The sequence below is a fragment of the Diadema antillarum genome, unplaced genomic scaffold (assembly GCF_040938485.1).
Source record: "Diadema antillarum isolate AM-2024a unplaced genomic scaffold, OU_Dant_1.0 seq00000657_RagTag, whole genome shotgun sequence".
NCBI lineage: Eukaryota > Metazoa > Echinodermata > Echinoidea > Diadematoida > Diadematidae > Diadema > Diadema antillarum.
The window spans coordinates 851,676-867,866 of record NW_027271569.1 but is presented as its reverse complement, the minus strand read 5'-3'; the positions used below and the strand labels follow the sequence as shown (position 1 = coordinate 867,866).

The 16,191-nt window shown below is 40.5% G+C and overlaps 1 protein-coding gene across 1 annotated transcript in view; it reads right to left on the bottom strand.

Annotated features, from left to right (window-relative positions):
• Positions 1-3,748: 3,748 nt before the first annotated feature.
• LOC139736589 (uncharacterized) overlaps positions 3,749-16,191 on the bottom strand; it is a 48,284-nt gene continuing 35,841 nt past the window's right edge. The window contains exons 20-35 of the mRNA XM_071647335.1: positions 15,802-16,030; positions 15,002-15,237; positions 14,486-14,714; positions 14,048-14,274; positions 13,178-13,409; positions 12,210-12,436; positions 11,208-11,436; positions 9,779-10,002; positions 9,311-9,539; positions 7,950-8,179; positions 6,974-7,202; positions 6,427-6,650; positions 5,650-5,878; positions 5,073-5,326; positions 4,341-4,569; positions 3,749-3,877 (exon numbers count right to left, since the gene is read on the bottom strand). Coding sequence (XP_071503436.1) covers positions 3,749-3,877; positions 4,341-4,569; positions 5,073-5,326; positions 5,650-5,878; positions 6,427-6,650; positions 6,974-7,202; positions 7,950-8,179; positions 9,311-9,539; positions 9,779-10,002; positions 11,208-11,436; positions 12,210-12,436; positions 13,178-13,409; positions 14,048-14,274; positions 14,486-14,714; positions 15,002-15,237; positions 15,802-16,030 — 3,586 coding nt within the window. The remainder of the gene's footprint in view (positions 3,878-4,340; positions 4,570-5,072; positions 5,327-5,649; positions 5,879-6,426; positions 6,651-6,973; positions 7,203-7,949; positions 8,180-9,310; positions 9,540-9,778; positions 10,003-11,207; positions 11,437-12,209; positions 12,437-13,177; positions 13,410-14,047; positions 14,275-14,485; positions 14,715-15,001; positions 15,238-15,801; positions 16,031-16,191) is intronic.

Below are 16,191 nucleotides of genomic sequence, written 5' to 3'. Positions count from 1 at the left end.
CATGGTATTTAATATTTTGGGTTTTTTTTTTTTCTGGTACTGTACAGGGCACATGTTTGCTCCCATCAAAAATAAAGTCTTTCCCTAATAAAGTATGTGCCAGTACAGCTATTGAAATACTTAGTTAAGATGCATAGACATTGGTTGAGATTCTCAGTTTTATAGTGTGTACGGTGACTTTTGGATAGCATTCCCGGTTGAAGTCAATCCATCTTCTGGCTATCAAAATTTCTAGCTGTCAACCCCAAAACTGCACTTTGCCATTATCTACTGCAACAGACTGACTGAAGGTAATCATTACATTTTTTTTTTTAATGTAATTAAGTCCTTGTTTTCAACCATCAAAGTGGTGCCCTTTACTATATATAGGTGCTTTTTGTACATCTGGTACGGAGGAAAGTTTAAACAGGTATGCTTCAGGAGCTGCAAAACGTTTGGGGCGAAGGCACCCCCATCCCCCCCCCCCCCCTCAAAAAAAATATAAGCAATACAAATTTTAAAAATTAGATAAAGAAAAAGCACTGGAAGTTGTAAGTTGACTTAATTCATGGATAATGAGAATCTCATTTAAATTACAGCTCACTGTAAAATACAATTTGGTTATGGATCTTATTTACTGGAGGGAAAAAAAAATTCACTCTCATCTCATCGACCATTATTTACACGTTTTTAAACTTGAAGAATGAAAACAAGATTGAAATGTCCTGATTTCTTGCCATGTAAGTTTATTTCCAGTGGCTATATTAACATTGCAGTATAAATGGAATACAGCTAGGATACAAAATAAAGAATTGAATTCGTTTGTCAAGATTTGGAAAAAGAAAAAGAAAAGAGAAACAATTCGAGTATACAATAAGATTAAAACATACCGGAATACATGTATGAACACAGTTGTTTACCCTGATAGATAAGCACGTATATTCCATATATAAATAAGTATTTCTCTTCTACAGTGCATTCAGACATTGTTTCAGATTCGTCCAAGTTTCTCGTGTCTGGTTTCCCAGCCCAAGACGTCGCTTGACAATGACTACAACAAAACCAATATAAAGAAGCGTAGCGCCGTTCTGACTTTATGAGTGATAATAATCGGCCAAGATTTTCGCTGTTCAAATGTATGTTGTATCCTGCGATAGTATTTAAATTGTACAACTCGCGTATCACACAACTTTGACAGTACTCCGTAAGAACCTATAGTGACCGATTGTCGAACTCTTGAACTGGAATGTTTTATTCAAGAGTGTGAGAAGATGCATTACATGAAATATTTTTGAAATAAAAAAAGGGTGTTGAGCCCAATTTTTGATACATGTTATCGTTTTGCAGTATGTTCTTTCTCTTATATCCATGTAGTAATGTTTACAAGCATATGAGAGGTGCACCGTTTGCAGACCGCGACTGTTAACAGAAGTTTCCATATACAGTAATGCAGGGATGTGAGACTTCAGAGTTTAATCTAATTTCAGATTATTTTACTCTGCCCAAAACCCACTTTTCAGACTTCTTGGCGATACACATGCATTGAAATGTTTCAGAGTTATTGGAGATCTTTTTCTGGAAGTACCATCAATCGGGATAGTGAAAATTTCTCTACAAAGGACCGATATACATTGTGCATTAATACTAGTATAATATGTCTTTGCACACAGGCTCTCCCATGTGGATTTAGTAAAATACACGTGTATATATTTTCCGAAGCGGGACTTTAGTTCCAAGTATCTTTCACCTGAATATCTACAAGCGTCTTCATGTTTACAACATAGCCTGGGTCCGCTTTATGCAGTGATGCTCTTATCGTCAAAACAAGTGGCGATATCATATTGTGAATACATAATGAATGGGATACATTGGACTGTCTCTAAGCTTCATTTGTTGGCTATTAACATATATCAACACCTCAGAGGCATCCGTGAAAGCCCATTCACATTTGAACCTACCGCTTACTTTAAAAGCTATATCATATATAGGAGCTTTAGCTTACTAGGTAGGGCCCATTATTGGAAAGGCAAGAGCATGACTATTAACAGCACAAATATTGACATTGTTATAACATATTAATCTTACGTAATATCTTTTGAATTTGAAATGTACTGACATATTCTCGTTTACACTGAAGAGATATGTTTGAATCATTTTGTTGCTGGATGAAAGTATCACGAGATTTAATTATATACAAAACGTCTTAAAATAAGCTTTGCGTCTGCGACGCTAAAATACACTTAGCTGTACATATATGATTCTACGTTATTGAAAATATACTTTACCATAAGCAAAAATATTGGCAATGCAAATATATATTTATATAAATTTATATAATTATATTACGTGTACATAATTCTGTATTTATTCATCATAAACTGTGTAGAAAATGAGTAGTAAATATAGTAAGTTCACCTTGAAGTTAGTTTGGTGAATTGATACATTCAAACATAGAACGATACAATATATACATATAATGTGGATGGAATTTCATGTTATGGTAATATGAGTAGGATCAACGAAATTTCCATTTGATTGATAACGCTTGATTATGTATTTCCAGTAAAATTTGTTAATATATCTGAACCATTGTTCACAGCAATCCTGTTTCGTAAAGTCACAAACTGTTTACTAAATACGACTTTCACATTGTTAAAAAAGGGGTAGCTACTTCCCTCCTTGCAACCATTGAGCAATTACTCTAAATACTTTTAAAATATCTGTCTGATGGCGGTGAAGTGGTTAGACATTGTACAAACGAAGTCAAAATGAGCCTAGTTCAGTTAGGAAATCATTTAGTTCCATTTTTGTAATGCAGTTAAGTAAAGTGGCGGCAAATATTCCAAAAACAATTATGCGTTGAGTAATAGTAGCTCTACTTATACATACACGAGTACATACACGGACCCAAACATGGTTACGCGCCAGAAAATGTAACATTTCAAATATTTTCCGTTTCAAATATTTTCCGTTTCAAATATTTTCCGTATTCAGTCAGAAAGCTCGCAGGTGCCACTCACCACTGCCTCAACATAATTAAGTATAATTATATATCTTTTTCTGATGGAACTACTGCATGATTCATTTATATTTGTATACCAGTTTTAAATAGGTATGAAGACGACATAGAATTTGGTCGAATTGATAGGACTAGGAAGTGTTTATAAGGAAGGACTCTAAAAAGACAAAAATAAACGGAAGTTACAGCTTGTCCACTGCTTGGTGAAGGCATAGGTGAGCTGCACGAAGAGTATACGAAGAGGAAACTTTAAAGGCATCATTGTAGACTGCCAGCTCATACATATTATTGAAGAACTGCAGCCATATTGGATGGCGTTCTCCTTTTCACAACGTTTTGTTTAAAAAGACAACAAATCATCGTGAAAACTTAAAAGAAAAAACGCATGCCATATTGGCAGGTTAAATATATTTCAGACAATGAAGAAACATTAAAATATAGCGAAACAAAAGTCATTCTGTTCTCACAAGCGTGAACAAATACATGTACGAGTAAATATAGATATTTCATAAGCACGTGGATGCGCAGTATAAAGATATACCCTGTGTTTTTTTTTTTTGTCAACATAAGTCAGGTTAAATAAAGACGAGTATCACACCAAATAATACAGTAGTATGATCTAATATTCTCTGTCCGTCGGCGAATGGGTAGGTCTGCACCACGGTGTTTGCCTGGTGGTACGATGAAGATCCCGCACTCCTATATAAGTTCTGCGAGGCTCACGTCGCATGAATCTCTCCATCTTCCGGTTTACATCTTTTCGCCCATCGTGTCCTCGACAAACTTGAACGCCGCCGACCAGGCGTCCTGGACTTCCTTGGTGAAGACCGATTTACCGAGCCCCTGCTTCAAGGCAAAGAGGAACGCATTTCGAGCCGCCTGGGAGAACGTAAATTAAAAAGACGAACGAAAATGATTACGTGCAGCACATACGACTGCCATCACTGCAGTTTTTCTTTTCCCTAATTTTCTGAAGAACAAATACAATTTTGAGAAGAGTGCAAACTACCTAATCCCAACTTTTCGATGTGTTCCTGCATTGACGGATATCCACATCAGCTCTAGATTGTGGTAGTGGAGCAGGGCTGAAATATGCTAACTTGATATCGTTCTCTCATCGTAGGGAAGAACCCAGGACTGCAGCTCTGGTTTGTGGTCCTTGCTGCTTCGCCTTTTTGTTGTTCTTTTTTTATATTCAATCATTATTAAAAAGATCAAAGAGACGGTACACATCGTAGATTACTATAATGTTGATTTTGTTAAAAATGTATGGATTATTTGTTATTTCCTGCATTATCGTGGGATAATAGAAGAAGAATTCGATTGGATGATGGTAGATTACCGGAAGGTGCTCTTTGATGACGCCGTAGCCGACATGCCTGAGAGCCAACTGCTGCAGGGTCGGGACAAGCAAGTCTATGTCGTCGAGCCCGCCCACGATCTGACTCATGGTGTTTACGAATCGCTCGCCGTGTGCGATGAGGGTCTTATCCTTTAACAGCTTCTTGAATGTCTGTTTCTTCTTGCCGAACTGGAAAAGACGTCCGATCTTCGGGTTTTCGCTCACCAGTCTGGATAGATGACAATTACAATAACAATACAACAATACAATAACATCTCATTAATCAAGGGTACCCTCTTCAGTGTTGCCACTGCTCTACCAGAGGGCCCTGCCATTATCATTGCCCTAGTGTTGCCAGGTACCCATTTATACAGCTTGGTCGAGAGGGACATGGTGGATAAAAACATCTTGTCCAAGGACGTAAGCACTGGGCGGGAATCGAGCTCAGGTCCTCCGAACGGGAGTCTGGAGTCTTGTCCACTTTATGCTACAGCGCCCCCACAAAGATAGATCTTTGTGGTTTCTCAAATTGCTATTACATACATACGGGAATGAGTTTGGAGCCTCAAGGCTCATGATTCACTTCTAACATTTTGTTCTCCAGCGTTAAGACCAAATTAATATGGTAATAAATCTGTCAACTTTTCACACTGTGCTAATCAATCGCATCGTCTTGAAGTCGAGAACCAGGACATAGTGAAAAGTGCTTGTTTTTAATGTAGAATATCTTACTTGGCGAAGACGACGGTGCCATGCTTGTCTGGGGCGACTGAGATCATCGACCACGTGCTCCGGATGATCTCTCGCTGGCCGTCTGTAATCGTCATCGCAATGTCGTGACCGATTGATTCCCTGCCATCGGGTAGCTTATGCGACATGACGTCGACGACCAGTTGGAAGACGGACTCCCAAGCCCTGCGGATCTCGTCGACGAACCCTTCGTCCAGGGCCTGCTCGATGGCGTACATGAAAGCCTCTCCAGCAACCTGTGCATTACAGTAAGCGTGATCGTATATTTCTTCGTTATGAGTTTGAGAAGCGTTTGCTAGTTTGATAAAAAGGACACATTGGACACGTCAACAAGATGTAATGGCATGACAATAATGCTGTCTTTCATACCCACATTTCCCATCATTTTGGTACATAATGTCAACGTAGAGGCAAAACGCTTGTCATGCATAGCATGGAGGGTTTGAATAAATGTCCCACCCCCCCCCCCCCCCACCCGTGTTGTATCACTAGTTGTGTATAGGATTTAATTGCATCGTTATCAATATCAGTATTTGAGCATTTCAAATATCATGCTTACGGAGAGATGCTGCCTAGTGACTCCATAACGCACGTGCCTCTTCGCGAGATCTTCCAGAGTTGGGACGAGAATCTCGTGATTCTCAAGATTTTTGACAGCGTTCCCAACAACATCCATGAACCGCCGACCATGCTTCCTTAGGTCATCGTTCTGAAGTAGCTCGTCGTAGGTCAGGTTCTTCCCGCCAAAGCTGAACAGACTACCAACAAGTGGATGATCTGTCACTATTCTGTGAATACAAACCAAGGCATGATCATGACGATACACAACTTGAAACTAGGTTTTATTTCCTAACGATAATCCCTGCCACTGCGATCAACAACATTCAACTTGTATTAACATTAAATACATTGATTGGAGTTAACGTTAACATAATTCCTGTCAGTATTGATTGCATAGCAATTTCATTATTCTCCTTTTGTTATGCTTGTTGGCAAGGTTCTAAGGCGAGTCTTCATACTTCAATCTGTAATGTTTTGTGCATATTATTATGTTGCAATCATAACAATTATTGCCTTTGTAAGTTCACACCGTCATGTTCAGTTTCCAATCGCTTTTATTGACTTTACTAGGTTTATCGAGTTTCAATGAATAATTACTATGTTTAAGAAAGATTAAGCGAATGAACTTGAGAATGTACTTCATTTCATGACTTCAAGAATAAAGAAACAGAGGCAAGGCAAGGCATGCTATACATACATCCAGCATTGAAAATAGACTAATCGTGTGCACGTGAGTTTCTATCACTCTGCGGCCTCTACATGTTCCTTAACTCACTTGGCGAAGACTACGGCGCCGTGGTCGACTGGATTCTCGGCGAGGATGTCCCACGTGGTCGTAACCAACTCGAGATGCTGGCTGGACAGGGGGCCATCCGGCAGCACGTCTGACATCGTGCTCGAGATCAGCTGGAACACGGCCGTCCACGCCGCTTCGATATCGTCGTTGTGTGATTTCCCGAGGCCCAGCCGGATGGCATACAAGAGCGCCTCACTCACGGGCTGTTTGAACAGGATAAGGTTAAAGGATTGGTAAGATTCGAATGGTCCTGTTTTCTTGTGTTTGTCTGTTTGGTTGGTTGGTTGGTTGGTTGTTGTTGTGTGTGGGTTTTTTTTTTTACACCAGTGGTTCTTATTGATATCTATGGTCTGTGAAGGAGCATAAGAGGATCGCATCCTGTATTCAAAACAATCTACAGATATGACCTGAGAGTTTTGAAAGACTTAGCCGATTGACAATTACTATGACGTCAGCACAATTCAGCAATAATATTAGAAATGATTTAGAATCAATCAGAATTCCATGGTGACGAAGAGCTTCGTACCTTAAAGTGCAGCTTAGTGACGTTGTAGCCGACGTGACGTGCTGCCAGGTCCTTCAGAACGGGGACGAGGAGGTCGAGCTCGTCGAGGGCATCGACAGCATGACCCACGGTCTCCATCACTCTGGTTCCGTGGGCCCTGACAACGGTATTTGCTAGAAGCTGGCCGTAGCTGAGGTTCTTCCCGCCGAAGTTGAACAAGCGAGACAAGACCGGATTTTGGGAGGCCAGTCTGGCAAAAAAATAGAAAAATGCATAATTTGGACAAGCGTAATGAAGGTCGAATCACAAGACTGTACGAAAAAAATGTCGCAGCAATAGAGCAAACAGTTTATATTAATGACATCATCACTGAGGTTATGAAAGAGCGAGCGTCAAATTACTATACAATATGACAAATATGTCGCGGACTAAGGCAGACGGGTTTATGTTAGTGGCATCATAATTTAACAGTAGTGTAAATAGTGTCCGTAAATCAACTAAATGCTCCTTTAAAAGTATACATTGTGTCACTCCAGTGCTCTTGGTCGCTTAGACATTTTAAATCAAGCATATTCAGAATGGAGAAACAGCTTCAATAACATCTTCATACAGACGTATGAGCGTTTATGTTAGCACTTGTGCAGGTGATGAAGGCAGTCTTATAGATTTGTTGCTCTTCCCAATATAATTAATTATAGAGTTTTTCAGTACTTCACTGCAGTTCTCTTGCATGGCAAAAGTAATGATATTATCACGTTTTGAAATGGCAATAAATTGTTATTGTTGTCATTTTTTCTGCCTTCATCCGTTGTTTTGGATTTTGCTATATGCTACCTTTATAGATTACTTGCTTACGAGTGAGAAAGATATAAGAGACAGATAAAAATGACATGGAATATGAACAGATGTTTTCCTGTCATATGACCTTGAAATCATTAGAATGTATACCTTGCGAATATACCATTGTGTTCAAAGTGTTTAAATACGAATAACAGACCTGGCGAACATCACAGTCCCATGCCTGGGAAGATCACCAGACAGTTTCTTCCATGAATCTCGCACGAGTTCGATCTGGTCGCTACTGAGACCACCGTCGTCATCGGGCAAGTGCGCCGACATCGTGCTCGTAACCAGCCCGAAGACGGCCCGCCAAGAATTGGTGACCTCCTCGTTCATCTTACTACCTAGACCGGCGGTGATGGCGTGCATGAGGGCCTCTTCCACTGGCTACAACAGAAATAAGATTGATAAGCGCTTATCAAGACTGACATCATTCAATGTAAAAATAATTCCAAGATAAGTATCTTATATTGATATATTCCGAAATCAAAACTATCTAAATTGACAAAAATTGGCAAAAATGTCCGAAATCAAAATAATTCATATTAAAGTAATCCTTGATTGAAACAGAACAACACTGAAACCAGGGCTCGACACTAACGGTGGCCCGGTGGCCCGGGGCCATCAAAAACGCACGTCGGACCACCAAAATTCCAGAAATGAAGACTTTGGTGGCCTAATCGGGCCACCAAAGAAGGTCTGATGTTTGCCTTTGGGCCATGAAAAATAAAAGTTAGTGTGGAGCCCTGCTGAAACAATCAAAGATTAACAGAGTACAAAGAGTCCAAGAGTATACCGTCTGCGGTTGAATGCTCCCAAATCGAAACAGTCCAAAACTGAAGTATTTTACGTGGAACCTGTCCAAGGTTAAAACAGGACCGAATTGGAACAATTTAAATTGAAACGATTAGATAGCAGTGTGACGATGGCTTTGTCTTGCTGACGGTTAATACTTCATTGATGTCCCGCTTCATCACTCACGAAAAATTGATATCGGAGTTATGATTATAACCACGAAGAGTGTTATCGCCCAAACTTCTCGCAAACTTTCAGACATCATGACGTTTCAGGATTAAGAGTTTATCATGTACTCTTGCTCTAAGAGATTGCTAGTAAAATCGTAGTTGGCTAAACCGATTTGGGGTCGAGTTAGACTTGTTCAACAGACTAGGGAGGAACGTGATAAGTTGGCTTAAACTTATATCACTTTGTGAAGAGACACTCTGCGTACAGGTTGAACTTGGATACGCAAATTAAGATCGGACCATCAATAAGCGAAGACGCGATGCATGGTTTATGGATGAATTATTTATTGATATAAAATTTACAATGCTTATTTAAACCACGTAAATAAACATAGACTATACACATGATAGAGAAGTGTTCCCCGATTTAGAGAGCTATATTGGCATTTATTTATCATTAGAAAACCAGACCAGCTGTCTGCTTCTGCGTTAATATCGCATCCCTCGAAAATGCTCACTCCTAAATCAACTCTTGCGTGAAGGTGAATTTTACCGCGAAATGTTTCTTGGTAACTCCATATTGCTGATGCCTGATCGCCAGATCCTCCAGTACGGGCACCAGTCTATCGAGATCGTCGAGTCCCTCCACGGCTTTGCCCACGGTCGACATCACTCGCCGTCCATGAGCTCGGACTTCGGGTAGGGCGAGGAGCTGGTCGTAAGAAAGCTTCTGCCTGCCAAATGGGAAGAGTCTACCGACAGACGGATGGCGGGTTACCAGTCTGATGAGCACAAAAAGAAAAGAAGGAAAATGAAAAATTATAACAGAAAGTTTTATAATCACGAATGGTATGATGTCATCAAAATTCATTCAGTCTTCCTTCCACCGGGAATATACCAAACCTAACTGATGTACCAAACCTCACAAACCAATGAGAAAAAAAAATGAGCTACAAGAATATCAGTATATCACACAATACATGGTAGAGAAGTCAAGATATATCACATTTAACTGTACTACCTTGCAAACATGACAGCACCATGTCCAGCGGGATCGCTGGAAAGGATGCCCCAAGTCTCCCGGACGAGCGTCTTCTGTCTTGACGTCAGCAATCCGTCGGGCAGCTTATCGGACATGGTGTCGACCACGAGATTGAACACCGCAAGCCAGGCCCCTTCCACCAGAGCGTTGTACGCATTGCCCAATCCCTCCTTAATGGCGTGCAGGAGCGCTGCACCGACCGGCTACAAGAAACAGCGCAAAGAAATTGCAAGGTCGGAAACGACAAGTAATCGCTTAAGATATTGAGACAATTATTTCAACAATAAGTCAAAGAGAAAATATTCTGGAATTACGTATGCATGCAGAGACCTTTCACCGTTTGTCACAATTCCTCTCTAATCACTGCCAGTAGAAGATACGTGTTCTTGAACGTGCGCGTGTATGAACGAAACTGCACTAACTGCAAGGAAATTATCTGTGTATTGCGACTTAAATCTCATCAATTCGTCCTCGCAACGGATACAGAAAGATGTTCCAAACAAACACAATACTATTCCCTTTTTTGACAGTTCTTACGTATTTTAGTTAATAATGCAATATTTTGTCTCCGGGGTAAAATTCGCGGTCAGAAATATTTCTGGATGTACCACAATCATTACGCTTTCGGAACCTCCTTCTCCTAGTACTTCTTTTAATACTACCAGCATCTCTGGTCACTGGTGACAATGGTGATTTTGACAGTGATACTAATAATGATGATAATCAAAACGCTAGTCCCATCACTGCAATTCCTGATTATGATAAGTCACCATGGTAAATCCAATAAGATTAATGACAATAACGATTATAAAAGAAAATAAAAACGACAAAAACTATTCATTATGACAAACTCGTAACAACCAGTAGATGAGTAAGGAATACTAATACTGACGGAAGGAATCGTTAACAGTGTTAGAAAATTGTTTAGGATTGGAAGCAGTGCTTTAAGACATGTTCGAGTTATCACATTAAATTGATGCGTATGTGTGGGTCAGTTGTATCACAAAAGATCCTACCTTACAAAAATTTTGCAATAAAGCCTACAATACAAGGAAATATCCCTCTCTTTCTCAAATAAACATAACGTCAGACGGTTTATTCTAGAAACAATTTTATCATAACTGTTGTTTACATTTTGTGTATTTAATGATGTTTAACACTGTTTATCCTGATTATCATTTTTACATTGATAGTTTCTATCCTTAACTCACATTTTAGAACTATTTTGAAGCACTATAGCTGGGTTTTTGTTTCATCTGCAAATGGTAGATAATGCCTTTAATGACAACAATGACAAGGATTGGTCTGCGTTACAGAAACAGAAATAAATTTGCCGTTAAATGTCTCTGAAATTAGAAAAAAAAAATCAGTTACCGAATCAAACAAAGACAAAAATACCCGGACTCACTGCAAAATGTTCTTTGGTGACGCCATAACCAACATGTCTGCCTGCCAGGTCCTGCAGGATGGGCACGAGCAGGTCAAGGTCGTCGAGGGAGTCGACGGCCTCCCCTACATTCCTCATGACCCTTAGGCCGTGAGCGCGCACGTCCTCATCCGCCGCCAACTCTTGGTAGGACAGTCCTTTCCCGCCAAATGGGAACAACTTTGCCAGCCGTGGATGATCTGTCAGTAGCCTGAGGGGTAGAAAAAAATATAGTTAGCAATAGATAAAGTATAATAGCAAGGATAGCAGGAAGAGAAGTAGAAAGGGAAGATAGCAAGGATGGTAATGGATTATTAGTGGAGTAGAAAAATATAAGAAACTAATTGAGTTGTATACCTTGACTAATGCATGATGCATTTGAAAAGAAATGTGAATTGTTCTCATACTATCTCGATAAGATACCCTCTTCACCTGCCAAAGAAATGTTTACTAAAACAATAACATCAACAACAGCAACTACGACAACTACTCCTATACTATTACTGCTACTACTACTACTACTACTACTACTACTACTATAGTGCTACTTCTATTACTACTACCACGACTACTATAGTGCTACTTCTATTACTACTACCACTACTACTACTGCCACACTACTACTGATACTACTATTACTACTTACACTACCACTTCTACAACTACTTCTACTACTATTACTACTACTACTACTACTGCTGCTGCTACTACTACTACTACTACTTCAATTACTACTTCTACCACTATCACAACTAGTAAATGTGTGTGCTGCTAAACATAGAGTTTCGAGTATCGAGTTTCGAGTTTCGAGTTTCGAGTTTCGAGTTTCGAGTTTCGAGTTTCGAGTTTCGAGTTTCGAGTTTCCGAGTTTCGAGTTTCGAGTTTCGAGTTTCGAGTTTCTACTTCTACTCCTACTATCCTACTACTACGACTGCTAATTCTACTTCTACTCCAGAGCCATTGCCGATGACAAACGCGACTAACTTTGCGAACATGACAGCGCCGTGCCCGGACAAGTCCCGCGCGAGCGGAGTCCACGTTTCCCGCACCAGCTGCTTCTGTGATGGCGATAGTGGTCCGCCGTCCGGAAGTACATCCGACATGTTTTCAGAGACAATTTTGAAGACTTCTGTCCAGGCAGCCCTCATGTCGACACTGAAGTCCTCTCCCAGCCCTTCCTTGATAGCGTGAAGCAGCGCCTCTCCGACAGGCTGCATGTGAAGGATAATTTATTGAAATTGTTCACGGCTTCTATCCTAATACGACGACAAACAAGATTGCCATGAAACCGTCATCCCCCATTCGGGGCCATTTTAATGTACTTATTTTTTTTATCCATAGGGGGCAACATATAGCAAAGCTAGAACTTATACATACTTACTCACTTAAACATACACACACGCACAAACCATCTCTCTTTATTATTTCTGTATTCAAACTGATTTTACATCTACTTTCTAGAAAATCACATTGTTTAGGAAAAAAACCCAAATATGGCAGCTGACGATAACTGCAAAATCTATCCATGGAAAGGGAGAAGTTTCTGTATTTCATTTAAAGCCAGTCTTTACCCACCAGTGTTACGGTGGGAAGAAACGTCGATTCTGCCGCGGACATTCCAACAAATATTGGCCTCATCAAAAGCAGATGACCCGTTTCAGACATTGTCAGATGCACTTCACTAGTCTCGTGAAAGTTTAACATAAAACAATTTTGTGAAGTTACAATCACAGATATTAATAGTCCACCAGGATTCCTGAGACGGCCAAGACTTTATGTGTAATTTTTTCTTTGTTTTTGTTTTCTTTCCGACTATCAGCTACGGTCTAAACTTCATCAGTAATTCCTACGGCAAAAATGAACATGCATCATTTGTGAATGACCACTCTGAGTCAAAATATCCACAAACACTGAATTCAGCAGAGATCGTCATTGCTATCCGTTTCTCATACCTGGAAGTGGTGTTTGCAGACACCGTAGCCCACGTGACGGCTCGCCAACTCCTTGAGAACGGGAATGAGGAGATCTAAATCATCCAGACTGTTCACGGCGTGACCCACTGTCTCCATCACACGCCTCCCGTGGGCCCGGACCTCGGGGCTCGACACCAGGTCTTTATACGTCGAGCCGCTGGCTCTGCCGAACGGGAACAGTTTCCCGACTTCAGGATTGTCAGTGATGAGCCTGCCCGAAAGAGTAGGTGAGAAAGCTGATAACTGAACATTTGGAATCTTTTGATAAGTGAAGATATTGTTTTTGACAACCGTTGCGTCATCAAATACGGTCGAGACATAAAATTAATATCATATTCTCCCCTTTTTATGTCACAGCAGTGAAATCTGTTCGTAAAGTGAATGACTAATGCAAAGCATTTTCAGTGAATATATTTCACAATAATGAATTATACATGATTATCTTGGACATCATAATAGCAGCACATACTCTTAGACACATGCATTAATTCTTTTATACAACATCCTAATTTCCCCGCCTAATCGTAGAGCTAACTTGTTTTTGATCAGCGGCAAATGCAAAAAAGAAGAGGAAGATAGAATTACCTGAAAGAACTTTCATAAAATTCGCATTGTTCGTCTAGACGTGAATATACATAATAGTATTTCCATTACACTGCGGCTTTGGGTCTCTTTCACGACCCGTGTGAATTCAAAGGATTGACAAAAGTTCTCTGTGATTCTGATCATACATATAAACAGCGCTACACGTTCATGGTTAATGCACACAAACTTTATCGTTAGTGTGTACGATAAGAATTATTCCGAGCTATCACATATCTCTGGAATAGTAGACAAGTGCATGCTCACTTTGCAAACATCACTGCACCGTGCATGGCGAGATCGGTCGACAAAGTTTGCCACGACTGGCGCACGAGTGTTTTCTGCGAGGTCGTGAGTGCACCGCCGTCTTCGAGCACTTCCGACATGGTAGACACCACGAGTTCGAAGACAGCGAGCCAGGCCCCTTCTACCTCTGATGTGAACTCCGCCCCGAGTCCTTCTCCGATGGCGTACATGAGTGCGGCGCCCACGGGCTGTAAGCACCGTGAGAGGAAGAACAAAAGTAAGGTGCACTGATACCGTATTATTTTATGATCGGTCGATCGACCGTCTGAAACGCAAAATCAAGTTTCATATTCCTTACAGAAGTCAAAGAGGTCTTAATGATGTCAGCATTTACAAAGTGAGTTTGAATGATTTGCTGATTATAAGTTTATAACATACAGTAAAACTCGTCACTGTTACCTGGAAGTGTTGCCTGGTTACTCCGTATCCAACATGACGGCCGGCCAGGTCCTTTAGTATAGGAACCAGCAGATCGAGGTTGTCCAGTCCGTTGACGGCATGCCCAACGGTTTCCATCACGCGTCGACCGTGGGCGGTGACGTCGGGGTGGGAGAGCAGCTGATGGTAGGTCAGATTTTTGCTGCCAAATGGAAACAGTCTGCCGACGTCAGGATGATCCGTGGTTAACCTTTCGAAATTATGAAACGTGACGAGATACTAGTAACTAAGTATCTAGTACTAGTAAAAAGATACTAGTAACTTTCTGTCGTGTTATTCAGGCGAATGCTGCTGCATACAACGGCTAAGAGGCCACAAATCAGCCATGTATCCACATAGAATACGTACGTCGTAAGTTTGTTCGTGTGCGTCTATCTGTCTTATCTATCTATGGGTGTTTTGATGTGAATGCATTATAACAAAACAGATCAAATATTGCTCAAATTGTTCGTATGTTGCTGTTGCCACAATACTCACTTTGCAAACATGACAGCGCCATGTTTCGCTGGTTCAGACGACAGTCTTGCCCAAGTAGTCTGGACTAGCCTCTTTTGGTCATGGGCAAGAGGACCCTGATCCGTCGATTCGGGAAGTATTTCAGACATTGCATCTACCACTATCTTGAAGACAGCTCCCCAAGCGACTTCGGTCCTGTCATCGAAGGAGCTCCCGAGTCCCTGTTTGATGGCATGCATCAGCGCCTCGCCCACAGGCTATAAAAAGATGTCGACACGATATTTCCCTTTCAGATTTCTTAACCTATATTATCTAACTTTGAACATCGTATACATGGAAACAACAAACGATTTCAACTCTCACTTTCCGTGAACATTGTTACCATTTATCATGAATCATTTGCTACATCAGACACAAGAGAATGACAGATTCGACTTTTCACTGTCCGCCTTTGTGAAGAAAAATGAGATCTCCTCTACTTTTACATAATGTAGTCGTCTTTTCATCATTAAGTGCAACAAAATGTCTTTGAAATTATTTCATACTCCAGCACAAACTAATCGATCTTCCCTTTAATGCCACCGCTTAACACCTCATTAACATCTTCGAGGGCTACGTGTAGTGTAAGCGAGGCTTTCTCTGAAAACACAATTTTTTTTACAGAGTAAGTACTGTATGTTGCCTAAAAACACAAACACACACACATATATACATATATATATATATATATATATATGTATCTATATATAATATATATATATAAATCAATTTAAAAAAAACTGGGTAGATTAAACAAAACCTGTTACAGCCTGATCGCTAACCTGAAAATGGTCCTTTGTGACGTTATATCCCACGTGTCTCCTAGCTAGATCCTGCAGGATTGGCACTAATAGATCCAGGTCGTCCAACCCATTAACAGCATGACCCACAGTGTCCATCACCCGTCGTCCGTGTGACCTCACATCCGGGTCATTCAGGAGCTGGTCATAGGTCAGACCTTTGGCCCCAAATGGAAATAAGCTTCCGACATCCGGATGATCCGTTGTGAGTCTATCAACCAACAGTAACAGAGAAATGTCACGAACATCCTTGCGTGCAGCAATTAAGTTAGGTTTTCTAGCACATTTGATGATAATATCGATGATATATTAAAAAATCTACATTGCCTGAGAAGTCATTGTGCCAATTATGAATATTTATTTGTATTTCAC